Genomic DNA, 26,601 nt, shown 5'->3' with positions numbered 1-26,601 from the left:
TCCTGCTGATTATTTTTTTCCCTTTCGTTTTAGAGAAACATAATGCCTGGTTGGATCTACTCAGCCAAATGTTTTCTGAATTGGGAATCTCCCAAGTGTTTTTATTTTATTTATTTAAAGAGCTCTTGGTATTCTTTTCCAGTAAGTCAGCATTACTGCAGTAAACACTGAGCCCTTCATAACCTTGCTGAGTGTGATCCCCTCTGAAAGTCACTCTGCAATCAAATGTCCTGGGATTTCATAATAGCAATTTGCCACTCTGTCAGAAATAGGTTTATCATGCTGCTGGCAGTGGTGTCATGTGAACATCCCTGAGTGTCTGTGCCCTTCAGATGGGAGCCAGCCCTGAGCCAGCCCTGAGCCACTCAGGGCCACAGGAAAAGGGGGATAAAGGGAAGAGCAAGAGAAAATTAACTCCTTAAAGTCCAAACGATAACTCCTGGCTGATGAGGGGAGCAGTGCTGTGGGTACCTCCTTAAAAATCAGTAATGTTGCCTGGGTAGAGTAGCTGTATTTTTTCCCAGTTTGCCTGAGATATCTGAATTTTTTTTTTCCAGTTTGCCTGAAAACTCTGAAAAATTTTTTCCAGTTTGCCTGGAATCTCTGCTCCTGTTTTCTCTCATTCTACAGAATGTGACAATTACTGATTGTAACACCACAAGACAAATATTTTTCCCAGTGCCTACAGGCTCTCAGCAGATCTTGGCTGATTATTCAGATTTTAAAAATATATTTCCATCTTTTTTTGCCATTTCACAGATGTTTTTGTAAGTAGTTTCTTAAGTTTTTCCTCTTAAAAGTGTTAGAGATTTGGAATTCCCAAACAGATCTTTATTTAATGAAGCAATAGGTAACATTCTTTGAAAGGGGTTCTCACCTGTACTCACACAGCTGAAACTGCTCTTCTCAAAACTTTCTCCTGTGAAGTCACACACTCAGCAAACCTTCCAGTCATTTCTGTGGTTGTGCCAGTGAATCAATGAAAAAAATAATTATTGCAGCTTAGATTGACCGCAACTTGTATGATAGAAACATGAGTGAATTTTTAGTGACTTCTGTCCCTTACTGATGTGATTGATCTTAAAGATTGTCCAGAAGCCAATTTTTATTGATTAAAGAGAGAAAAAATATTAGTCTGGTCATTCCATAAATTCTAGCAATAAGCATAAACTTCCAGCTTCAAACTGCAGGATTGCTCAGACTCTGGATTAGATGGATGGGGCCTGAAGAGGATCTGTCTTGGTGGATAAAGATTTAATCCTCATAGCAGTTCAAGATATTTCTGCAGAGCGTGGGGAGGGAAAGGAAGGGGAAAAAGGACTCACTAAACCCACACAATGCAAAGCCATTCTATTGGTAATGGTCTCATGTCTCTGGTTATGTTTTTAAACACTTTTCTCCACAGGAACTCATATTGTGCATGAAATCTGGCCTTCAGATCAAGAGGTAATGTTCAACTTGAGATTTAGGATCTTTAAACAAACCAAAGGGATTTGGGTGCCTCCAGTTTTTAGCATTTTCCAGGGATCAGGGGCTCAGCACATTCAGTTCCCATTCCTCAGGATGTCTGCAGCTGCACACTCAATGTGTCATTACTTTAGAAAGCGTTTGCTGAAGTCTTTTGGTTGCTTTAAAAATTGATTTTTTTAGATTGTCTGAGGCACTGATGCTTTGGGGGGACTTGTCTGTGACTGAATCAGCAATTTGAAATGATCAAATTCATGTCATGGCTCTGACACTCAGTGGGGATGTCTCTTCCAGTAATGAGCGACACTTTTTGTTTAATTTCAGCCTCTCCAGGCTTTTATCTGGAAAGTTCTAATTTCCTAAGTGACTCTGAAAAAGAGACAATAAAGTCTGTGTCAGCTAATGACTACATCTCCTGGAATAGCTGCATAGCCCATCAAGGTGTACCTTATTATTTACAGACCTTATTATTTATTATTATTATTACCTTATTTATTTACAGACTGAAAAATCATCACAGTTTGGTCCCTGGAAGTCCCAGGCTGTTTCTTTTTGTTTTGGAAAGAGCACAGGTGTGGTTTGAGGCTCTGAGATGGCAAGATGGGAAGATTTGAATACTGTGGCTTATATTAGGCAATCTGTTGAAATAGAATTAATTGTTTGTTTCCATTTCTGTTGGCTGTTAAATACATGCAGTTATATTTTACCATTAACATCACTTCTGAAGGACTTTATTAGTAAAAATTAGTATTTTTATCACTATTTTTGGAAGCGTTGGAGGGCATAGAGGGGTAGAGAAATAACATGGAGAATAATACCTGGTCATATTCCATGGACAATCAGCCTGAAATGTAACTCCAGGGCCCTGTACAGAAATTATTCATACCCAGCTCCCACACAGGTGTTTCATTACTGCCTCTCTCAGACCCAGGAAATCTGGTGTGTCACCACTGGTCCACTTTGGTTGTTATAGAAATGCCTTCAACCCCATTGTCCAGCTCTTCTGCTCCTGGGGTTAAATTTATTCAAAAGCCTGTGGCCAGCAGAGAGGGCTGGGCCTGTGTCAACATCTCTTTAGAAATGCATTAACAAGTTGCTCCACATGTATAATTAATAGGGATGAAGGAACCCTAGACTGTCACAAAGTCTGTTCTCCATCCCAGCACTTCTCTTTTGCTTCTTGATATTTTCTTTCCTTTTTTATGTAATTTCTAGAATATTGGTGTAATTCACTGTTTGTCACTCTTGGAGCATCATATAAGCTATACAAGCATTAATACCCTAATAAAACTATTTTGCTTCTTGGTGCATCTTTTATACAATGAGCTCCAAATGTTTCAACAGAGCTTAATTAAAAATTAAGCCTCTGTCCAGCTGTGTCAGGCAGGTAAGTAGGATCATATCCATTTTACAGATGGTTAAACACACAATAGAGAGGTTAACTGCTGTGGCTGTGGCTGCTCACTGTGTTACCTGCACAGTGAGAGCCCAGACCTAAATAAATCATCAGTTCTTGATTGGGCAGCTGATGCACAAATCAGAGAAATGGTCTTTGCAGTTTCACTAAAAATAGTTTTCTTTTAACAAATGAGAGACACATAAACTTTGGTCAGCCAAAAAAATTCAATTTCATGTAAAAGGAAATCACATCAAACTCTTTTGGTAAACTTTATGCAGACCTAAGGTCAGGGAGAAATGTGACATTTTGAAACCACAGCTCAGCTGGAAATAATTTGTTTCACCGGTGACCTGGCTGGTACCTGCAGTGCTCTGAACCACAGTGCTGAGCTCAGGGTGAGCAGGGACAGGTTCTGCTCCAAGGTTCTGCATTCATGAACTGCATTTGACACGGTTCATATTCAATCCACAGGGATGCAGGAGTTCCTTTTTTCTGAGGACAAGCAGCAGCTGAGCAGAGGATCTCTGCCTGTGGAGTCTTTTTCCAGCACCTGCAGCACCAGGCTCCCCAAACCCTGCTGGGGAGCTGGGCAGGGCAGGGTCTGCTCCTTCCTCCTTGGGCTGCTGCAGGAGAGAGGTTAAAGCCTGAGCTCCTGTTCCTTCCTGCTTTTGGGCCTTCAGGAGGCACATTCCAGGCTCAGTGCAGGGGCTGTGCTGTGCTGACAGCCCAGGGGGAGATCCCTCCCTGCCCAGCTCTGGCTGTGACCCGTGGGGAGCATCCCTATGTGTATCCCTCTGTGCAGTGAGCATCCCTCTGTGTGGGGAGCATCTCTCTGTGTGGGGAACATCCCTCTGTGCAGGGAGCATCCCTCTGTGCAGGGAGCATCCCTCTGTGCATCCCCCACTGCAATGTGCATCCCTTTGTGCAGTATGCATCCCCGTGTGGGGAGCATCCCTGTGTGAAGAGTGCATCCTTCTGAGCATCCCCCTGTGCAGTGTGCATCCCTCTGTGCAGGGACCATCCCTTTGTGTGGGGAGCATCCCTCTGTGCAGTGTGCATCCCCCTTTGTGGGGAGCATCCCTGTGCGCAGCGTCCATCCCTTTGTTCATCCCTCTGTGCAGTGTTCACCCCTCTGCATCCTTCTGTGTGCAGTGTCCATCCCTCTGTCCATCCCTCTGCATCCCTCTGTGTGGTGCTCATCCCCCTGTGCAGTGTCCATCCCTCTGTGGGGTGTGCTGGGAGCTTGGAGAGAGGGCAGGAAGGCAGAGAAAACAAGTGCAGGACTGTGGGAGGTGGGATTTGATGGAGTGATTAAGTCTGCAGTGCAGCTGGCAGACACAGCAGCTGTTGCTGTTACAGTCCTGGTAGCATTTCATTTCTTTTAAAATCCGATCTGAAAGCTTTAATATCTGATCCATTTTAAATCGCTTCGTTTGGAGGTTGCACCAGGGGGGATCATCTGGTAAAGAACATGGAATTAAAGACACACAAGTCTTACACGTCACTTTTTGAGACAAAGCTTCTTAAACTTTTCCATTTAAGATTGGATGTCCCTAATTTTCTAGTGCTGCAATAGAAGGGAGACCAAAATCCTGGAGCCTTGACAAAGGCTCCTTTTTGCTAACAGAAGGCAGGTGCAGAGTAATTTCATAACCCAAAAATGATTTCCATTAATTAAAGTGAGTGCCTTCACTGACACTTTTCCTTTCTGAGCCATCCTGTTAATAGAAAAATGGACAGTTGCCATGAACTTTTAAGAATGAAGTCTCAGGAGTTTAAGATGATGGAGACAGAGCAGGCAGGGAGAGAATTTCATCAGGAGCTGCAAAGGAAGGCTTGGGGAGGTTGAGTAAGTGCTGGGTTTTCCCTGTTGTCTGTAGATGTGGGCCACAGGCTTCCCTGCATCCACATCCCTCAGGAGATCACCGTGCCACCCCTCTGTGATTCAGCGGGAAGCAGAAATGTTTGGGTTTGGTTTTTGATCACTGTGCCACCCCTCTGTGATTCAGTGGGAAGCAGAAATATTTGGGTTTGGTGCCTGTGCTCAGTCACACCCAGCTCCAGAGCCAGCAGCACCAGGAGCTTCCCTCTCTGAGCTGGGTTACAATGCTGCTGGAGCCTGGTGGGAGGAGATGAGTCACAGTTTGTTCTGTGAGGCTGCAAGGAGACACCTTGAAGCAGAAAATGGCTCTGGAGTGCCAGCTTGCTTCCCAGAGCAGATGGCTGGGCTAGGCTGAGGTTAAAGATGTTCATTATAAATCCATCATCAAACTAGGCCAGGGATGGACAGTGATTACAGCCAGTGACACCTTCTGTGCCACACAGGGCTGCAGTGCAGTTTTGGGGAGTTGTTCAGATTCTTTCACAGGGCAGAGAGCCCTGGATCCAGAGCCCAGCTGGAAAAGCTGTAATGGATTCTGCAGTCTCTAAAAAACACTGCCTACCATCTAAATAAAATTAGGATTCACCCCCCAGTGCAGACACCACAAACCCAGGTAACTCCCATGCACTCAGATCACCAGGACAAAAGAGCCACACAGAGTTATTTTCCTTCTTTTTTGTGTGAGAATGTAGAGAATAAACACCCCCAGCCCAGGACTGCAGAACTCCCACTGCCCAGGCACTTTCCTCATCAGGTAAAGCAGGGTGGAACAGCATTGAAGGGGATGGAGCTGCACCACTCTTTACCAGATGGGATCCAAAATCATTTAACAGTGAAATCAGGATTGAAGCCAGCTGCAATTTCTTTTGTCACAACAAACCCAGGTCAAACAGAAAGCAATTGCCAACTTTGATGCACTCACAGCCTCTCACCCCATCCCACTGCTCTGTGGTGGATAATCTGCACCCCAGACCCCAAACCTGAGGAAATCAGCCTGCATGGGATATTTCCCTCAAAAACAATACCCAGCTTCTCAGCCTGATGACTTCTGTTCCCTCAAGGAATAACAAAAATTAAATATTAGGTCTGTAGTCACTTCCCTGCCATACAGTGTAATATTATTGAATTTAGGGTTCAAACACTTTCTGCTTTCATTTATAACCTTACACTGTAGGGTTTATATTAATTTGATTGTTAAAAAAAGCCATTCTGGACTGAAAAATCCCTAAAGCAGCTTTTTCTTCCAATTTTTGTTTTAAAGAGAACTTGTTTTTTTGTGATGGAAACAATTTGCATTCACAACATGATACCACTCTCAGAAACATGGTTTAGAATGGGGTGTTGAGGATTTCCTACCTAAAGTTGGAAAGAAATACCTGATAATGTCATTTCTATACATGATACATTTCTATATTATTTCTTCATTTTCTATACATTATACATTTCAAATATTTCTATGTATTTCTAACACTCTCCTGTCACCTTTGACTAAACTCCTGAGGTCAGTGAATATAATGACATTTAGGAATTCCCATCGAAGAAATCAGTGGAACTTGTTACAGAACATTCATTTTTCCTATGGAGATAGACACTATTATCTCCATCCACAGCTGAAGGACAAGCCCAGGTTTTGCCATTTCTCTGCATGCCAGGCTGAATTTTAGCTGTCAGTGTGCAGTGGGTCACTCTCTGCTCCTTGTCTGAGGTAGCAAGCACTGTGGTCCTCTGTGGGACCTTCCAGAGCCACTCCTTTGACACATCCCAGTGCATTTTTATGCTGCTGTAAAACCTGAGCCATGAATGTTCATACCTGAGCAGGAGCTGCCTCAGAACGATGGTGGCTCACTGGGGATGAAAGGCTGGGTTTGAACAGTTGATTTAGGTGATCTTGATTTTAATAAAAAAATAATAAAATAAAAATAATAATTAAAATTAAAATAAAAAATAAATAACAATTTATTAATAATAATATAAATTATTATTAATAATATTAATCAAATTTTATCAATATTAAATCAATAATATAAATCAAATATTATCAATAATAATAATCAAATAGAATAATAAAAATTATAATAAAATAATATAATAATCAATGATAATGAAAATAATAATTAAAATAAAATAATAAGATATAAATAATATAATAATGAGATAAATAAGAATTAAAATAAAAATAATAAGTGAAATAAAAATAATGATTAAATAATAATTAAAATAATAATAAAGTAAAAAAAATGAAATAAAATTCTAATAAATTCTGTGGATTAGGGCTTCTTAAAACCCGTGTGCACACTTGTAAAAGTCAGACTGTCTCAATGACACCATGCAGATTTGCGTTTTTGCACAGGTTTTGGATGCTCACACATACCAAGCTCTAGCATTTCATCAAGGAGACATGTCTGCAGGCAATGTGGCAGCTGCTTCCTGGCTCCTGGCTCCTGCAACGCTTTATTTGGGTCATGCAGAGGATCTTCGCTTCCCCTTGAAGCAGGTAAAATGCCTGCTTGCTTCTGACAGGGAGAGAGAGCACCAGGAAAGTGGTGAAGCTATTTTAGAAGGGAAATTGTAAATGAAGAGCTTTGCACAGAACATTTCTAATCACCTACAGGCAGTGCTGCTGGAGTGAGGGGAGCTAAATTCAGCTCTCACTTGGCACCAGTGTAACTCCTCTGATCCAATGTGGGTCACTGCAGCCCGAGCAGGGAGTGCAGCCTCCCCACATCCCAGCCACAGAAATATCCCTGCACAGGAACACTCCCCATGGCCCAAAACCCGGAGAGGGGATCTGTGGCATTCACATTCTCTGAAATAATCCCTTCACCCAGGACTTTTCTCCTGGGAAGCTGAGAGGCCTCAGAGAAAAGGGAAACATTTCTTATCTCATTTGCTTCTCCTGTGTTGTGCTCCTTTGGAATGTGTTTGAAGATTGTTTATCCAACAGGTGGTTGTTTCATTGGTTTCATGTGAATTGCTTTGACTCAATGGCCAACCGGGGCCAAGCTGTGTCAGGGCTCTGGAAATAGTCACAAGTTTCCATTATTATTCTTTTTTCATTGTTCTTTTTAGCCTTCTGTCTGTATCCTTTCTGTATTCTTTAGTATAGTTTAGTATAGCATTCTTCAATACAATATAGTATCGTAAAATAATAAATTATCCTTCTGAGATCATGCAGTCAGATGTATCACTCCTTCCTTCACCCTGCAAATACAGTAGAGATTAACTCTGTGTTACACCTTTGTGGAGCTAAAACTGCAAGTGCAGTTCAGCCCTCAGGCCACTCTCTATTGATGATGAAACTGGATTTCAGGGTTTTGCAGGGGATCATCGTGGTGATCACCAGTTCTGGCAATATTCCAACAGGAGTTTTGCTCTCAGGATTCCGTAAAATTATAAAAATCCCAGTTAGAACTAAATCCAAGCTCTGTCTCACTTACTAGCAGTTAGAGCTATGCAAAATCAATATTAATAGTTGGCAACTGCTAGTGCTTACAATGAATCAATATTACTAACTGGAGGTGTTCAATAGCTCTGAAATGTACATTACTTACAGGGAAAACCAGAATTTAAAAATATCATTAAAGTTTCTGATCCAGAAAAAACCCTACATTGCAAAATCTCTTTGGTGTGATGGAGTATCCAGAATAGAAGCTTCCCAAAAAAAGCTTTGCCAAACCCTGCTCTCCAGCTTGTGCTGCGTTGTGTGGGTGTCAGCTTGGTGTGCTCCTCTCTGCTCTGAGGGTGCCTCGTCCCAAACAGAACCAGAGCTTGCAGGGCTTTGTGTTGGGTTCAACAAAAAGCTACAAACTATAAACAAATTCACATTTCCTTCTGAGGCACCACAGCAGGGTGAGGTGAACCTGCAAGCGAGAGCAGAGCCAAAATAGCTGAGTTTGATACATGACCTCTGTAAATTACTGAGGGCACAAAGCCAGGAATTCATGACCAAGGGCAGATGTTTGCTGAGACATCCACTGGGGACTCCCTGGCAAGTTTGGTAGGACAAATCATTTTGCTGAGGGGTTGTGAGTTTTGAGTCCATAATCAGTGTGACCCAGTTTCCTATTCCATGACTGAACAATTTGCACAGCTCTAAATATAAAAGTGTTGGTAACAGATCTGTGTTTGTGGGAAAGGTAGGAGGCTGAGGAGCTGCACTGGGCGACTTGTGTTCCCAACCACCCCTCAAAACCTCCCTTAGAAAAGGTGAATCAGGCGCAGTTTTTGTCCATTTTCATTCCCTTTTGTCCTTTTTCATGCCCACATACAAATAAACATCAAAACCCAGGTTGAAATTATAAATATATTTGTGTTGTTAATAATCATGGCACTACACAGTGAAAATCATGTAATTTCATTTTTCTTGAAGGAATTGTATTAGAATAAGACAGCATTGATACAGAATAGCCCCTCCTCGTCCTGCTTAATTCTGTCTTGGTGTTTTTTCAGAAGTAATAATCCTACCAAGGGAAGAAGAGTGCATTGAATGAACTGAAAATCTCTCCTGGCTGTGACCCCAGCGTGGTGCACACCCAGAGCAGCCCTGGCAACCAAGGGAGGAACTGCAGAGCTCCAGGGCCGCCCCACTGCCCCGGGACAGACGGACAGGGCTGATCCCCGGGACAGATGGACAGGGCTGATCCCAGGGACTGACGGACAGGGCAGAACCCAGAGACAGCCCCCAGGACAGACAGACAGGGCTGATCCTCAGGACAAACGGACAGCGCTGATCCCAGAGACAGACGGACAGGGCAGCCCCCAGGACAGATGGACAGGGCTGAGCCCAGGCACAGCCCCGGGGCAGATCCCAGGACAGACGGACAGGGCAGATCCGAGGACAGCCCCGGGGCACAGCTCTCCCCCTGCAGCCCCAAATCTCTTCAGAGGGATCACAGTTGGAGTGCTGGTCAGGCTGTAGACCCTGGAGCTGAGGCACGGACAGACAGACAGACAGACTGTGGTTCTCTGAAGGTTTTCCAGCTGATCCCTGCTGGGGGGATCCCCAGGAGTGCTGATGGACCCTGTCACCCCCAAGCACACAGGGTGACTCCCTCCTACTGAGCAAGGCAGTATTTTGAACAAAGAGTGCTTTTCAAAAGAAATAATAGCATTTACAGTAGTTAAACAAATGCTACTTTTTATCAGCTCTAATTATTTTATAATAGCATACAGTCCTTAGCTTGCTTATCACTAGGTTGTTCATGACTTTAAGCCCTCACAGCTACTCTAGATAACAATTTAAATACACAGAGCTTTAAAAAAATATTTCCATTTCAAATATTTTAAAAATATACTTATCCTAAAAAGCTGTCCAGCACTATTCCAAAAATCTCTTGTAATAAATGTCTTTTTAAATGTTAACAAAAATATCTACCATCATATAGAAGAGCTCAAGTTTTGACAAATCTATAATACAGTCAGAAATATGTTGGGCCAGATTTCACTTTTGTTTATGCAGTTGCCAATTTGGATCATGGTGTTGATCTCATTTGGGTTATTCCAGTATAACCAGGAGCAGAATATAGCCCTTAGTGCTTTAAAATAGCTAAATGGACTGGATGCTGCAACAGCTACTGGGGAGGGAAATCCTTTACTTCACTGCATCTAAAAATGCGAAAGGATGTTAAATTTAGGATTTGTGCCATGACCAAAGAAGTGCCAGGCATCTGCAGTGGATGACTCAGATCCAGAATCATATTCATTTACAGAATATTTTTTTTTTTTTTTTTGCTGAATGGTGCCTGCGGTTGCTGCCATTAAATGGAGGATGACTGTTTCTGGAGAACTTTTGTAGGGGGAAAATGCCAACCTTCCTCTCATGCTTTCTACAGTTCTAGGAATCATTTTAATTGCATTTTGTGGGAGTTTTAATGGAATCTCCCAGTACTTAGATCTAGGAAGGATACTATTTTGAATTGCTTCTGTATTTTCAACCTGAACCAGGTCCATTCATCCAGTCATTTTCAAAGTGTATCTCGAACAAGCTTCAAGCACTTTTGAAAATCCGCATTTCATCAGGACAATCTGGAAACTCATCTTTTAAAATACTGGAACTTTTTTTTTTTTTGTTTTGCTTTTCCCCCCTCTTTTCCTTCAGTCTTCAAGCTTAAATGCAGTGTTTGGTTAAGGACCATGGAAATCAGCCTGGTGTGATTGCAGCAGGGCAATGTGCAAGAAGACGTGACAGTCCCAGCTCTGCCATTCCTGCCTGTGAAGAGCAGAAAAGATCCTTACACATTGTGAGTTTAAGTCATGTTTAAAGCTTTCACTCTACTTTTTTTTCCCCTCATAGACTTTGGCTGATGATCTGGTAACTGATAAACCAAGGAAAATTAAGGATTTTGATTAAGTTCAGTCCTCAGAGTCATCTTCATCTTCATCATCGTCCTTGCTGGGAGCACACCTTTGGAAGCAGTGCACCAGGGTGGCCAGGAAGAAGCTGGAGAGAATGGCAGCAATGGACACGGCCACTCCAGAGAAGATGATGATGAAAAGGTCTGTCAATGACAAACTGAATTTGCATTCACTGAAGCTGACCTCAGATAACTCGTTCAGAAAGATCCTTCTGTTCTCCACGGGCAGGGAGCACTGGATTTCATGGAGACCTGCAAGGAAGAGGAAAGGGGAACAAATCAGCAGAATGTTGATGAATTCTTTTGTTGTTCTGGGTCAGAGATTGAATGGCTGAAGAAAAGTTTTAGGGTTAATTCCAGGTTTATGAAATTGTACAATATTCAGGGAAAATGGAACAAAACCTGTCACTATCCAAAAACCATTTCACAGCTCCTTTGAGCAGCTCCTGGAAATTAAGTTATTTCATCTGCAGCCTTCCAGGGATCAGGTGTGATTTAGGATCATGATTTGGAGGAATTTAAAAAGTGAATGTTGAAACCTAGATGCATCTAAACCTGGAGACCTGAAAGCAATCCCCCAAAACAAACTCTGACTCCAAAACAGGGTAAGAGGGATACTGAGGTTCCTTTCACACCCTTCTGCATTACTTTTTTCCGTGTAGTTCCAAACTAGAGTTTAGTTTTGTTTTAGTTTTTTTTTTTTTTTCTGGTCAAACAAGGGTTTGGGTTTAATGGATGCTTGTTTGTCTGTGACCTGCTTCCTGCTTTTCTCTCTGGCTGCCCTGAGGCCATGCAGACTGACAGATATTGTTCCTCCCTGCATTACTGGAGAATGCCAAGAGCTGGGCTCTTTGTAGTGAGAGCGAAAACCCCCAGAGTTAGGAAGTGGTGAGAGCACAGTTGGGTCCTGGATGGTGAAAGCACACAGGTCACTGCGTGTGCCCAGCTCCCTCTTCCCGGGGGAACGTCAGGAGAGGGATTTCCAGGGCTGGAATGGAGTGAATTAAGGCAAGGCAGCTTTTGTCTCACTATTAAGGACATGAATGTGAAGGGGAAATGCAAGAATTGTGTGTTAATGACACGAGATCTGCTGCTGAGTTACTTGATCCCCTCCCTCTCTCCTGATGATCCCTGGGTTTTCTCTCTGGTTTGGGCTCTGCCTTGCTGCATGCACACACAGTACATGGCATTTCCATCCCCAGGTGTGCCACAGAGCCATGATGTCACTTTAAACAAGGAATGGTGACCATAAGATTCCCTCTGCAGTTGTGAATCACAGCTTTCCTGTGGCTGCACAGCTGTGCATGAGATGTTTTACTGTTAAACCTCGGGTTAGTGGTGCTGCCCTGACTGATTGTCTGGATCCAGCCCAGCCCAGCTGTTGTGTTGATTTGAGAAGGAGTTTAAAGTCAATTCCACTGTGGAACCAATTATCACCCTGACCTACTTGACCTTGTAATGACGATTATATTAAATTTTGATCCCTAAAAGCCATCCTGTATCTGTCGTGTTTGCCTAAAGTTCTGTGGCTTTCCTCCATTTATTTTATTTCCCTCTTTCTCCTGCTGCTCTGACTGGGAATGTCCTGAGAGCTGCCCAGCGGTGCCAGCCCCAGCCTGGCCAGGGCTCAGTGGTTGCTGCAGGCACAGTGCTGCCCAAACCCAGGCTGGTTTGATTTTGGTGTTCCTGAGCCCTGGCTGTGCACAGCAGATGGGGAGCAAGCACAACTGTGGCCACATTTCCCTTCACAGAGAAAAGCAAGGCACAATTTCCAAAGGATATTTCTGGGATTTCTTATTCCCTGAACCTCAGAGAAAGAAAAAACAATTCTATCTCAATTGCTGCTCCTCTTCACAGAGAAAAGCAAGGCACAATTTCCAAAGGATATTTCTGGGATTTCCTGTTCTCTGAACCTCAGAGACAAAAAAACCAATTCTTATCTCATTTACTGCTCCTGTGTTGTTCACAAGTGGAACACAATGTGGAAGATTGTTTACCTGAATGGAATTGACAATTGGATTCTGATGTGAGTGTTTTGATTCACTGACCAGTTGGATCCAGGTGTGTGTGTGTTGGGACTGTTGCCTGACAGTCAGGAGATGCTGGGCAGTGGAATGGAGTTGGGTGCTTGTACAGATTCAGTTTAGATGTAATGTAATATAGTATAGAATAATATAGTGTAATAAAGTAATTAATTAGCCTTTGGATACCCGTGGAGTCAGGTGCATCATTCTCTCCCCACCATCGGGGTTGTCCTGCCTTTACACAACTTGCCCTGAGATCTGTGAAACCTCCTGTCATTGGAACTGACCTGGAAAAGAAAGCAGCTGCATGGTTTCAAACATCCTCTGCATGGATCAAATCCTTTAATTTCCAGACTTCTGGAAATCTGACCTGCAATGTTCTTGTCTTCTGCACGAGCTGACACCCTGGAGCACCTGAGCATGTAGAGACTGAGGAGACACAAACCTGCCCTCTCCAGCCTCCCCCTACAAACCTTCCTACTGAAACAACTGAGAGCTGGCCACCAATTCACATTTTCACTTCAGTAAGACTTGGAAGTAGCAGCCCTAGGCATTAATCACATCTGTCAGCAAAATGGGGGGCAGATGAACATCCTTCCCTATTCAAAACCATGAGGAATGAGTGAAAAGTTATAGGCTGGAATTTCAATACCTGTGTCTTTAAAATCAAATTTTAAAAAGCAAAGATTTTTTTTCAGTAAGTAAATATAATCCTGGCAGTAATCAAAGCAGTTGCATGAGTGCAACATACTGTAATTTCATTTGAAGAGGAAATTCCTTGCTAATATGAAAAGATCACTGCAGCATTTTGGTAGGAAAACCTGCACCAAGTGAATACAGCACCTACACAAATTCCATTTCACTTGTAGCAAGCACAAGAAAAAACAAGTTTCTGTACAATGGTGCTTCTGTAAAAGAAATCAGTCTTAGGTTAAGACCTCCTGAGAACTTCTGTTTTCAGAGCATCCGAGTCGAGCTCCTCAAAAGAAAGAGAGCACAGGTGACCATAAGCAACTCTACCTTTTAAAATTTCTATCCAGCTGCAAAAGAAATTCTCAACTGGCAGCATTTAAAATACCTCTGTGCTGGAGTGATGGGATGGAGTATCAGATCTGGATAAGGGAGCAAGTGAAAAAAGAATATATTAAAAAATAAAGAGAGCAAAGAAGACTCCAAAAGAAAACTCTTGTCCTGAGCAGTTCTTGGTTTGAGAGAAAACTCCCCATGGTAACATTTGCCCAGGATCCCAGCCATGGGCAGGAGCTCACTCCTTCATTCCCTGCAGCTCTGCCATGGATCCAAGCTGACCCTGTGCACTGTGAGCTCCATTCCTATTTCCCTGCTGCTTTCACTTTACATCACAACACACAGAATGCAAAAGGAGCTGCAGCACACCAAGGCACTTAGAAGGTATTTCTTGTTATGAGAATCAGTGTACTGCCAGGATTTTGAGACTCATTATACAATAAGGAGAAATAAAGATGCTCCTCTCCATGTAGCCATGGGTACTGGAATCTAGGTCATGTTCTCAAACCAAATAGATAAGATGGGAATCTGCTACTTGCTTTATTCTGTGACAGCCCAACAGGCTTCTGTGGCCTCAAGTTTTTAGAGAATTGTTAGTTATTGGAATAACAGATGCCAGTAGATGAAACAGAGCCCCACAGGCTGGGCCAGGGGCTCAGTGGCTCCCAGCCTGCAGCTTCAGCCACCCTGTGCAGGCACCACCAAAAGACAGGAGAGAGCTGAGCTCAGTCCACAGCCAGGGCAGCCCCTAAAGCTGTGTGGTGCAGTCGGGGCAAAATGCAGAGCTGGGTGGGAGTCACAGCATCAGGGGGTAGCACGGTGGGGACGGACTGAGACCAGAGATCTCTGCAGCCAGGGCTTGGAACTTGGGGTTTATTGCAAAGGGCCTGGGTGCAGGGCCCTGCTGGGAGCTGCCAGGCTCAGCAGAGAGAAGAGAGAGGGAGAGAGGATGAGAGAGTGAGAGAGCAAGGGATTAAAAATGTAAGAGAGTAAAAGGCAAGAGAGCGAGGTTCCCGTTACAATACAATAAATCTTCTTCTGTGTTGAACATTCTGATTCTCACTAACCAATCTAGTACAAGATACAAATCCTATAGCATTTCCATACAGCCTATAAGAATCACTGCATTACCATACTGTGTTACATTTTAAACCCTAAAAACTCCTCTTTGGACCCATTCTGCCAAGCTGTAGGGTCTGCTCTGACCCTTGGGCCTGTCTGCAAGCAGAGGGTGTTGTTTGATCAAAAGGGGATCACCTTCAGCCAGCCACACCATTGTTTTCCAGTTGTTCAGTAACTGAGGTATCTCAAAGCTGCTTTCATTTCCATCTCACTTATAGTTTGTATATGCTCAAAATCTTTTCCCAGGCAATCATATTTATAAGGCTTTCTGTTTCATCTTCCCCAACAGGTGGGAGCACAGGGCAGGGAGGGAAGGGATTGTTGGTCAGTCCTTTTGGGTGGATGTTTGTCTTTGCCGAGTTGTGACACTCTGAAAAACCCAGCACAGCCAAACAGCAGATTTTTTTGGAGTCCAAAGAGAATTTGGAACAAACTGTTCATTTGGAGCAGCCAACAGTAAGAACAGCAGTTCTGTCTCTGGTGGCACAAGGAATTTCTCCTTCCAAAGCTGATGCAGTGCTTGTTGCACCAGAGCTTCCAACTCTTCACCTGAAAATACCATCACTGCAGGTCACACACCTGCTAAAGGTCAGAAATGGACAAACCCATTTCATCTGCTTCCTTCATAGACACACAGCCCTGGCTTTCCATCATTTACATTTAGGTTGTTTTTGTGACACAGGAGTCCTGAGAACTGATGCTCTGTACCCCACGTGTCCTGTTCCATTGGTGCTACCAATAGATCCATCTCTGTTCTTCCCTTGGGCAGGAAGTGATTCCAGAGCAATGAACTAAAGAATGGTTTCTAGAAGGTGACAGTGTTAATTATGGGGTGTAGATTTTCCCTTTGTTTGACTTTGTTGCATCTAGGCTGGCTCAATCAAATCCCTGTCCCCACACAAAACCTCTAGAGGACACGAGATGCCATTTAACCTCAGGGCTCTGCTTTCTCATACTTTTACTTCAATGGTATTAATTTTTATAGTTTGTTTGTGGGGGTTTCCTGTATTTTTTTTAATTATTCTGTAGAATTTATTCTTTTAAAAACCAGCCAGGATTCTTGTGAAGGGCATCTCAAAGCAGTTTGGTATTTAGTGCTTGGCTGCAGCAAGAGAGCCTTTGATGACAGTTATATATATCCACCTCATTGCTCCCACAACATATTCAAGGAGTTGCTTCTTCATACCAAACAAAAGTGTAAATGAAATAACAAGTGTGAGTGTGCTATAAATACGCAGCTTGGGTTATTTTGGTCAGGGCCATCCCATTATCTGTAATGACTCCAGCTGTCCCAAGGACAATGTCACACACCCTGTATCCTTCTGCTCTGTCATCAAAAGAAGATGCATTGTGCTGGTGCTGATTGCTTTGAAATACCAGACAAGGCAGAAGTGCTGGATTCTACACAGGCTTGTCTCAACTCCGGGAAAATAAAGATGAAAATACAGGTATGCACCCTGAGGAACAGATTGTCTAAATAACATGGGAATGTGAAAATGCTGGAATTCCAGAACCACAATGTTAAAAGGAGAAGTGGGTTTTTAAAAAGAAGGAAAAAGAAGTGTGTTCATAAAGAAGTGATGCAGGAAGACTTGTTTCAATGAAATTCCCAAATAGGCTGCAGTACAATATGACTTTGAACACCTTGTGCAACTCCACCAAGTCCAGCACTTAAACCCTGCCAATAAATCTCAGGCAATTAGGCTGCTGCTAGATCCTGAAAATCACTTTTCTGTTCAGGACTATGCCCAGGCTGAAATCTTTCCCTGTATAACTGAACCTCCTAGAAAATGGAAGCACCTAAAACCAGTCTGCATGCAAATAATGAACAATTTCCTTGTAAATTACTGAAAAGACACAAACAAGGCTGTAATGCCCCAAAGTCATAACTGGACTGATCTCACCATCTCAAAACCACCACAAAAACCCAGAGATCCTGTTTCATCTGAAACTGGGTCTTTGCAGCCATAATCCAGCCACGTTTCTCCCAGGTTCTTGTGCTCAGGAGTTTTTAAACCATGGAGTGTCACCGTTATATTTTCTGAAAAATCCCCTTGCCCAGGATTTCTCTCCTGGGAAGCTGAGAAGCCTCAGAGAAAAAGGAAAACAATATTATCTCATTTGCTTCTCCTGTGTCTTGCTGCTTTGGAATGAGGTTGGAGATTGTTTACTTATTGGCCAATTGTTTTTACTTATTGGCCAATCACTGTCAGGCTGTGTTGGACTCTGGAGAGAGTCACGAGTTTTTTTTATTATCTTTTAAACTTCTGTCTGTATCCTTTCTGTATTCTTTAGTATCGTTTTAGTATAGCAAATTATAATATAATATAATATTATAATTATATTATATTATATTATATTACATTAATGTATTATGTTATAATAATATACAAATACTATATTATATATAATATATTATAGTATGATTTATATTATATTATATTATATGATCATAAAATAATACATTAGCCTTCTGAGAACATGCAGTCAGATTCATCATTTCCTGCCTTTGTTGGGGGATCCTGCAAATACCACAATGGAGTGCCTGCTCCTGCTTGTGCCAGGGGTTTTCCCTGGATATATTCCCTGGATATATTTCCCTGCTGCCCTACTGCACTGTGAGTTTGGGCTCATTCTCCTCCAGCTAAGGACAAGCATCAAGGGCATCACTTTCTCCAGGTCCACTTGACCCTGTTTTGAAAGACTCCTTGTGTCTTTCTGTCTCTGCTTATTTCTAATCCCTATGCTAAATATATTTTTGACTGGAGAACTTCTGGAATTCATTATCATTTCAATGTTTTGGTCTCTCTGTTAGCAGGCAGAGATTGCCCAGTTGTAATTTTGGATGCTGAGTTTAAAAAGAAAGGAAAAAAAGGGGAAAAAAAAAAAGAAGCAGCCTCAATTCTTTTGGGGTCTTTTAGAGTTCACAAAAAGCAGGTGCCAGGGCACAGAGCTTCTTACCATTCAGCAGTGGACAGCAGGGTGAGAAAATGCAAAGGCACACTGGGACATGCACTGGGATGTGTGGAAATACACCCACAGAAATACCTGAAACCATAAATGTTTGAATGAGATGCATGCACACACATTCACTACTATGGATACAGGAAATATGAGAGCACTACAATAGGCCCTTTATTTTAGAGTAAAATTGGTATTTGCCCTTTTGTGTGGAATTTAGCTGTTCCCTCGTGTTGCTGAATGTGGTTGACACAGATTTGAAATGTTTAAATGTGGCATGTTGTTTCTTGTGTGGTATTTTGCTCCCAGCTATGGTTTGCCTTAGTGTCCCTAAACACTGTCACAAGTGTATTAATAAGCAATGAGAGAGGCATTGCCTCTGAAGTGAGATGAGATTTCATTGAAAATAGCCTTGAGCCATCAGAACAGTAAAGCTTAAAAAACTTGAAGCCTAGATTTAGGTCCCTAAATAAAACTTTTATGGCCAAGTGTCCTAAAGATTTGCAGAACAGCTTTAGCAGTTTTTCTCAATGCCTAAATACGAAGTTCAACATCAGGTGTTCACATCTGCAAATGCTGTCCTCACTTCTTCAAATCTGTGAAAGATGGAAGCACTCCAAATAACCTTAGGATGGAAGAAACAGAGTGAAAAGCCAGTGGCAGTCAGATCATTTTACTGAAAATGTCTGGGAGATCAAATTATATATTTATATATGTATATATAGAAACAGATTTGATGCGCTTGTTAAGGAATATAATTTCTGTGAGGAGTTTCTGCCTGAGAGGCATAAAAGCTGCTGAATGTGTGAAATGTCTTAGGGCTTTGAATTCCTTTCCAGACACACAGATCTTGTGTTCTGTCCTGGTGGTGTGGGAGCATGTGCATGATGCTGGGGGAGAGCTGGTGGCTGGACAGAACAGCCTGTCCTCCCCAGCTCAGCTCACTCAGCTTCTATATTGGTACATGCAGTTAAGGAGCCTTCTCTCCACTGCAGATGAACAAATAAGTGCTAATAAAGTCAAGAGGATTTGTAAAATTCTCAGTTTCCTTGCTGTTGGTTCAAACGTTAAGCAGAACCTGTCGTCTCGTGTCATTATGATGCTTTGTTTTGAAGAAAATACTTAATATGTTCTGTAAACTCATTAAAGGCGTGGATTAGTGAAATGAGAGATTGTTTAATTTATAGAATAAGTAATGCAATAGATCTCAGACTGGAATGGGATCACAGAAAGAGCCAAGAAGCAAGAGATGGTAACCTCATGGCACGGAATGTCTAAACCAGCTTAGAAAAATCGTTCCTTTCTTCTGGGTCTGGAAGGGCCTGGGGGGTAACTCCTGTGAGGGGCAGCTGAGGGAGCTGGGGGGGCTCAGCCTGGAGAAAAGGAGGAGCAGGAGGGCCCTTGTGGCTCTGCACAGCTCCTGACAGGAGGGGACAGCCCCAGGTCGGGCTCTGCTCCCAGGGAACAGGGACAGGAGCAGAGGGAACGGCCTCAGGCTGGGCTCAGGAGCAGGAATTTCCCCATGGAAAAGGTGCTCAGGCCTTGGCAGGGGCTGTCCAGGGAGGTTTGGAGTGCCCATCCCTGGAGGTGTCCCAGGAAGGGCTGGGGACAAGGCGGGGACGGGTCGCAGGTTGGACTCGATGGCCTTAGGGGTCCTTCCAACCGCAGTGATTATATTTTATGATTCTCACTACACTGATTCACTTCTGAATCTCTCTTTTAGGACTGAATTCAGTGTGAATTTCCTGCTTACAGCCTCACTGTCACCTGCTCTTAGCTTTTTTCCCCTACCTTCTCTCCCTGCCATCCTTCTCCTCTGTTCTTTTGCTTTATCTGGAAATTTGCTGCTTCACCAGAATTTACTTCTCCATCCATTCCAAAGAGGTCTTGAAAACTACAGAAAGCTTTCAGGTAGCTAAACAGCATCTGTGTCACTAAAACCCTCCTGGAATATCTTAGAATTTTGTAGCCCCCACCTGGAGCTTTCCAAAATGGAGCAAGAGTTGGCCAAATGAGCCCTGAGCACCAGTCCTCACCTCAACTTTGGCTACTTCAATTTCAGACATTCAGAACATCTATTTTATTTATCACAGCACAAATCTATTTGGATTTCTGTCCCTGGCCACTTCTGAATGAGTTTTTCAAATCTTCCTGGAAATAAAAATGTGCAAAGGGTACCCATAAAAATGCTCAGTCCAAACTTTTGCTAAAAGTCTTTTTAATACTGTTTGTATAGAGAGCAGCAAAAATTTTAATTCTTGCAATGGGTAGTGGGGAATTTAAATAACTGAACAAATAAATTCATTAATCCCAGAAACTGGATACAACTTCCCAAACGTAAGGGGAAGAAAGGAAGTAAAAAGCAAAATGAGGGCAAGATGACAGAAAGGAGACACTACAGTCACACCCCAAGGAAGTTCTTGCTTGAGTTCTAATTAAAAGTATGTTAAAAATACTTGAGTCATTAGCAAACAAGGTCACAGCTGCCCAAAGCATGTTCACAGAAAATAAAAATTAGTCACAGAGATGTCAACAAAGCCCTTCAATGTGGCCACTGCAGATTACTTGTATTGCTTTGTTACAGGCATTTATCTGAATCCAGTCCCTTCATCCTGATGGGATCCTCAGAGAGATTCAAGAAATGTCTTTTGCACTAATTTTAAACAAGAAGTTTCAGCAAAAATTTATTCCGTCAAAGCCCTTTGTGTTTAAACACTGAAATGGAAGGTTCATAACCCTCTGTTCTGTCATTTGCACCAGTGACAATCTTCTGCTGGCTGAGCCCTGAGTTTCAAACAGTATTACTAAAGGACTAGGTTAAAGATGAGGAAATAAAGAAAAGTGCAATTTTAGCCCAGATAAATGTGATGAACAACAAGCTCTGAAAGCAGAAGGAAGCCTGGCCAATGTGAGAAGTTGCTGAGTGTATTTTTGTAGACCAACTTAGGCATTTGTTCTGTCAAGGTATTTTTTTCATTCTATGAGTTTTCATGGCCCCATGGAGTAAAACCTTCTATGAAAGTTTTCTTTGTAGGGATAAAGATATTACAGCAACTCCTCTATTAAAAAAAAAATCCTAAATTCTTAATATCCATACTCCTGCTGATAGGAAGGCTTTGATATGTACTGTTTGCCACCATATGCCATTCAGATGTAACAAATGCCTACACAACCAAACATCCTTCTACAGAAAATCTTTATAAATGCTGTACTTAACCATTATGACCAACAGCAAACACTTTGTCTTCTCCAGGGAAAAGAACTTTTCTATTTTTTCCACTTATCACCATTACACTGCTCTTCACAGTTCCTTTGCCTTCTTTGTACTATGCTCACTAATTTGTTTTTAATCAATTACTGACCAGATCAGAGGGGGAAATTGGACTTTTGTTTTGCAGCATGAAGAAAATGCTGGATTTAATATCTCTTTATGGTAAAAAAAAAGTTTCTGCTGTTTTAAAGTGCTAGGTTTAATCACAAAATTTATAGTGCTGTTTTTTAACAAATTTAAAATTCTGCCTGCAAATTTTAATTATTAAATTTAATTAATTTAATTAATTAAATAAATTTAATTCTGCCTGCAAATTTGCCAGGATGAGGGTATCATCTGGGGATGGTATTCACCTAATGCCAGTCAAGCCTTTATTTAAAATTTAGGCTAGATGAATAAATGCTGAAATCTGTAAAATTATTGAAAGCCCAGCTGTTTGTGTGAAGCAACAGGTTGGATGAGCAGAGCCAGCTCAGCTGGGCAGAGCCTTTCCAGCCTTTTTAGCCTTTTCCAGCTGGGCAGGCAGAAGTTAGAACTTTACAAGCTATTTTCTGGTCCTGTGCCAGCAGGAAAATGGAGCCTCCCGCAAAACTAATGAGCTGAAGCAAAGCTTTTGTTCCTATCACTGAGTCCTCCAGAAACCTTAATTACAGAGGGACAGAGCTTCAGGATCAATTATCCAGATTTCAGCTCACAGAGACAAAACCCCCCTTTTAAAATCAACTCGGTGTTTCTTTTGTAGAAGCCAAGGGCAGCTTGGGCTGATGAGCTCCCTGCAGGGCTCAGGGGAGGTGGAGCAGTGCCTGGGCTTGGGGAATATTCAGCTGCTCAGGGACTCCCTCAGAAAGGCACATTCTACTGCTTTAGGTGTCATTCTGTGAAAAGTAAATATATTATATTATATTATATCATATCATATCATATCATATCATATCATATCATATCATATCATATCATATTATATTATATTATATCGTATCATATCGTATCATATCGTATTATATTATATTATACGGCTCTACACAGATATTTACTATATGTATTACTATTGTATTGATAGATATTTACTATTGTATTGATTACTAGTGCTGTATTCACATTTTAACCGCTTGGTAAATGTAGTTTTGTAGTTAAAATGTAACTTTTGTGGTTAAAATAATTTAACTTTGACTTTCCAAAAGTTGTTTTGCAAGGCATGCAAGTGTGGTCGTGTATTTCAAAAAGTCATTGAGGCAATCTTTCCTTTTTGGGGTTGGTTTTGTAGTCACCTTTGTGAAGAATGTTTTGGGGCTTTATTAAAGGAGACCGTTGTCAGTGTCATATTTTCTGAGAAATCCCTTTGCCAGGATTTCTTCTCCTGGGAAGCTGAGAAGCCTCAGAAAATAATGAAAACAATAATTATCTGATTGCTTCTCCTGTGTTTGCTGCTTTGGAATGTGGTCTGGACATTGTTTACCAACTGGTCAATGTTTCATTGGTGAATTGTTTTTACTTAATGACCAATCACAATCAGCTGTGTCGGACTCTGAGGAGTCAGTCATGAGTTTTTATCATTCTTGTTAAGCCTTCTGTCTGTATCCTTTCTGTACTCTTTAGTATAGTTTTAGTATAGCATATAATAACATAATGAGACAGGCAAATACTTGATTCAAATGGAGCAAACTTAAGCAAACTTAAGCTAAAGCATCATGAAAAGTGGGATAACAGGTTTGGTTTAGAAAGAATCCAGATCAAAGTTTCACTGGCACAGAGAGGAAAAAACCCCAACACTTTTTCCTCAAATCACTTCTTTAAAACAGCTGACCTGCAGCTAAGAATATTCAGGGCAATAGATGAGTATACTAGAAAGATGCTCCCCAAGGTCACAAGCATGGGACCTTATTAAAGATAGAGGGTATTATTTTTTTTATTTGTTGTTTTAGTTTTTTTTTTTTTTTTTATAATATAATTGTATTTTTTGGTTTTAAGTTATTGGGGTTTTTTAAAATGTAGTTTTTGTGTTATAGGAAAAAAATAGGTTTTGTTTATGGTTATGTAAGAAAAGTTTAGTTAAAGGTTATTTTATTATTTTTTTATTTAGGATTTAAAAATATTTTTATTTGTTTAGATTTTTATTATATTTGTTTCTTTTCTTCTATTTTATGTTTGGGTTTTTTTGTTTAAATTAAGGAGGATTAGTGTTTTGTAAAGTTTTTATTGTTTTAGAAAAGGGTTAAAATCTTGGGATTTGTTTGTTTAGAATTTTTATGGTTGTTGGGTATTTTTTATTGTGGTTTCTTTTGGTTGGTTGTGTTGTTAGTATATGATATTAAATTTTAAGGTGGTATGAGTACAGGTATACTTATACTTAAGTATAAGTATATACTTAATGTAAGAATATACTTTCGCAAGCATGGGAAGAACCTGAATAAGTGACTGCAGAGTCTGAGCCTGGAGTGCCAGGGCACAGGAGAAGAGCTTCAAACTGACAGGGAGGAGGTTTAGATGGGATATGAGGAAAAAATCCTTCCCTGTGAGAGGAATAGTGGATTTATCTTTACAAACCAGCTGTGGGTCTGCTGGTAGATAAAACCAGCACTGGGAGATAAAAGAAACAATGGGAAGGATTCCACTGATTGATGGATGGAAAAAGATATTTGCTTTTACAAATAAACTTTGGGTTTGCTGATAAATGAAATTAGACATTGAGAGGTGAAAGAACCAATGGGGAAGAAAAACCCCTAAATTCCCTAAGAATTAAAAATTAAAAGGGAGGGTTATACATTAGAGGGAAATCTTCAGTATCAGGTGTTTTGGGAAGTCTGTGCCTCTCAAGTACCTCAGCCAATGGGGAAAGAGAGAAGGGAAATGTGGCTGGGGAATTGGGATAAAAAGGAGGCTGTGTCCTCCAAAAATGGGAGAGATCCCAGAGGAATGCCCCATGGCCTCTCCCTTTATTGGAATAAAGTCAAAGGACTCCTCTGTCTCCTTTTTGGACATAAACCTCTGGTGTTTGTAAATTGATTTTCCTGACACCTGTGAGGGTGGGGAGGCCCTGGCAGAGCAGCTGTGGCTGCCCCATCCCTGGATGTGCTCCAGGCTTGGTTGGATGGGTTTGGAGCACGCTGGGATTGTGGAAATTGTCCCCTCTGTGCCCTCCCAAAGCTCCCTGCTCCCAGCAATCTGCCTTGGGGAGCAGCTGGTGCTGCTCAGTGGCAGGAGGTGATGCCCTGGTGCTTATTGGGAGACATGAAGTGTGAGATGATCTCTTGCTAAAGCTGGATCAGGAGAGGCTTTGGGGTCTGGTGGGACATGTGGAGCAAGAGTCTGGATTCCCTAGACATGGCAGTCTTAACACTTTTATTTTTCCCCCCCGTGCCTTTCTAAAAATGACTGGCTCAAATAACAGGATTATATATCTTGCATTTTGGGGGGTTCTAAAGGCACTTCAATTTATTTCTCATATTGGAAGCCGTGCTTTTTTAATGAAAAGAGCCCAAATCGAGATGCTGAAGTGTTTCAAACACAGAACATCACAACTAAATACTTCCAGGAAGGGGCTGATGATCACAGTTGCATAAAATGGGGATTTAACTCTTTTGTAGCAGCTGCATAACTGATCAGTAAAATGAGAGGAAAAACAGTTTTCCTAAGGAGCTGGCACAGAATATTTAGCTGCTCAAAGGGCTTATTGTAGAAAATGTATTTACCAGAGAGAAAATGAAGTCTGCAAGAGAACCAGCTCTGGGCTGAATGGATTTGAAAAGGCTCTTTCACTGCCTATGCAAATTTAGTCTATAAATCAAAATTATTAGGGCTTAATTTCTAAATTTTAGAATTTTAAATTTTATTTCTTAGGTGGGAGGAGGACCTGCTGCTGAAAGAAGCCAACATGAATTGAAGGGGCTGGTTTGTTGAAAGCATGCAATGACAGCCTGAGCAAAGTGCAGGCACAGACAATGGGAGCAGGAACCCTCCTGCCCTGCCAGGCACACACACAGACACTCTGAGAGCCACGGAGCTTTACCTTTCTGCAGCTTGGATGCATTGTCCTGGATCCAGCTGAAGAGGTTGGCAAAGTCACAGTCACACACCCAGGGGTTGCCCTCCAAGCGGATGGTCCTCAGCGAGGGCAGAGCCTCCAGGGCTGCCACGTTCAGGCTCTGCAAGTTATTGTCGTTCAATTCTAACACTTGGAGCTGGTCCAGGTTCTCAAAAGCAGCCTCGTCCACATCCACCAGGTTGTTGTTTCCGAGGCTCAGTTTTATCAGTTTCTCTGCTGATCTGAATATCCCAGCATCGAGCTGCGTTAAATTATTGTAGCTCAAGTCTAAATACACCAGTTTGGTAGAACTGCTAAAAGTGCCCTCTTCTAAAGAGGTGAGGGAGTTATTCCTGAAGTCCAAATAGACCAGATCTCCATAAAATATAAAGAAATCAGCTGGTATTGCCTGAATGTTGTTATCAGCTATCAGAAGTTTCCGTACATCCAATGGGAAGGGATTGGGAACACTTGGGAGTCCTTGATCCCGGCAGTCTATGGTGTGGTAGTCCATACAGCTACAAACAGCAGGGCAAAGATGAGCCCCAGGCAGGAGAAGCAGGCAGCAAAAGGCAGCAAAAGGCAGGAGGCAGGGAGGGAAGCATGGCAACATCGTCAGGGATCTGGAGGCTGTGATGAGCAGCACTTCAGGAGAAAGACATTTTGCTGGGCTGCACAGGAGTGCCTGGTACTTGTGTGTGTGTCTGATTGTATCCAGGAGATCACATATCATCACAGATCCGATAGCAGCAGGCTGGAGGGGGAGGGAGGAGGGAGGGAGGGAGGCAAATGTGAGGATTTACACTGCCAGGATATTGTGATGCTGTACAGGGTGAGGAGAGCGATGATTGGGTACAGGGAGGATCTTTCAAAGGACTCCCTTGCTTTTGTGAGCTAAAAAAAGCCCAGAGCCTGTTTGAATATTTGCTGTCTATTCCAGCAAAGGGGGAATCACACCTGATCCTGTGACTCTGGCAGCAACAGCTTCTGCTTAAAAAGCCCCTCAGGTAAAAATCCCCGATGAGAAATGAGATCACTCACTGCGCTGCTCAGCAGGAGCCTCCATCAAGGTGAG

The 26,601-nt window shown here is 42.1% G+C and overlaps 1 protein-coding gene across 1 annotated transcript; it reads right to left on the bottom strand.

Moving 5' to 3' along the window:
• Positions 1 to 10,460: 10,460 nt before the first annotated feature.
• Positions 10,461 to 26,255, bottom strand: LRRC38 (leucine rich repeat containing 38). Its single transcript, XM_005427461.2, has 2 exons — positions 25,512 to 26,255; positions 10,461 to 11,353 (listed from the first exon to the last, which is right to left on the bottom strand). The coding sequence occupies exons 1-2, from the start codon at positions 26,137 to 26,139 to the stop codon at positions 11,100 to 11,102; spliced, it is 882 nt and encodes a 293-aa protein (XP_005427518.1). The 5' UTR covers positions 26,140 to 26,255; the 3' UTR covers positions 10,461 to 11,099.
• Positions 26,256 to 26,601: the final 346 nt, after the last annotated feature.

The sequence above is a fragment of the Geospiza fortis genome, unplaced genomic scaffold (genome assembly GCF_000277835.1).
Source record: "Geospiza fortis unplaced genomic scaffold, GeoFor_1.0 scaffold132, whole genome shotgun sequence".
NCBI lineage: Eukaryota > Metazoa > Chordata > Aves > Passeriformes > Thraupidae > Geospiza > Geospiza fortis.
This window is presented reverse-complemented; position numbering and strand designations above follow the sequence as displayed.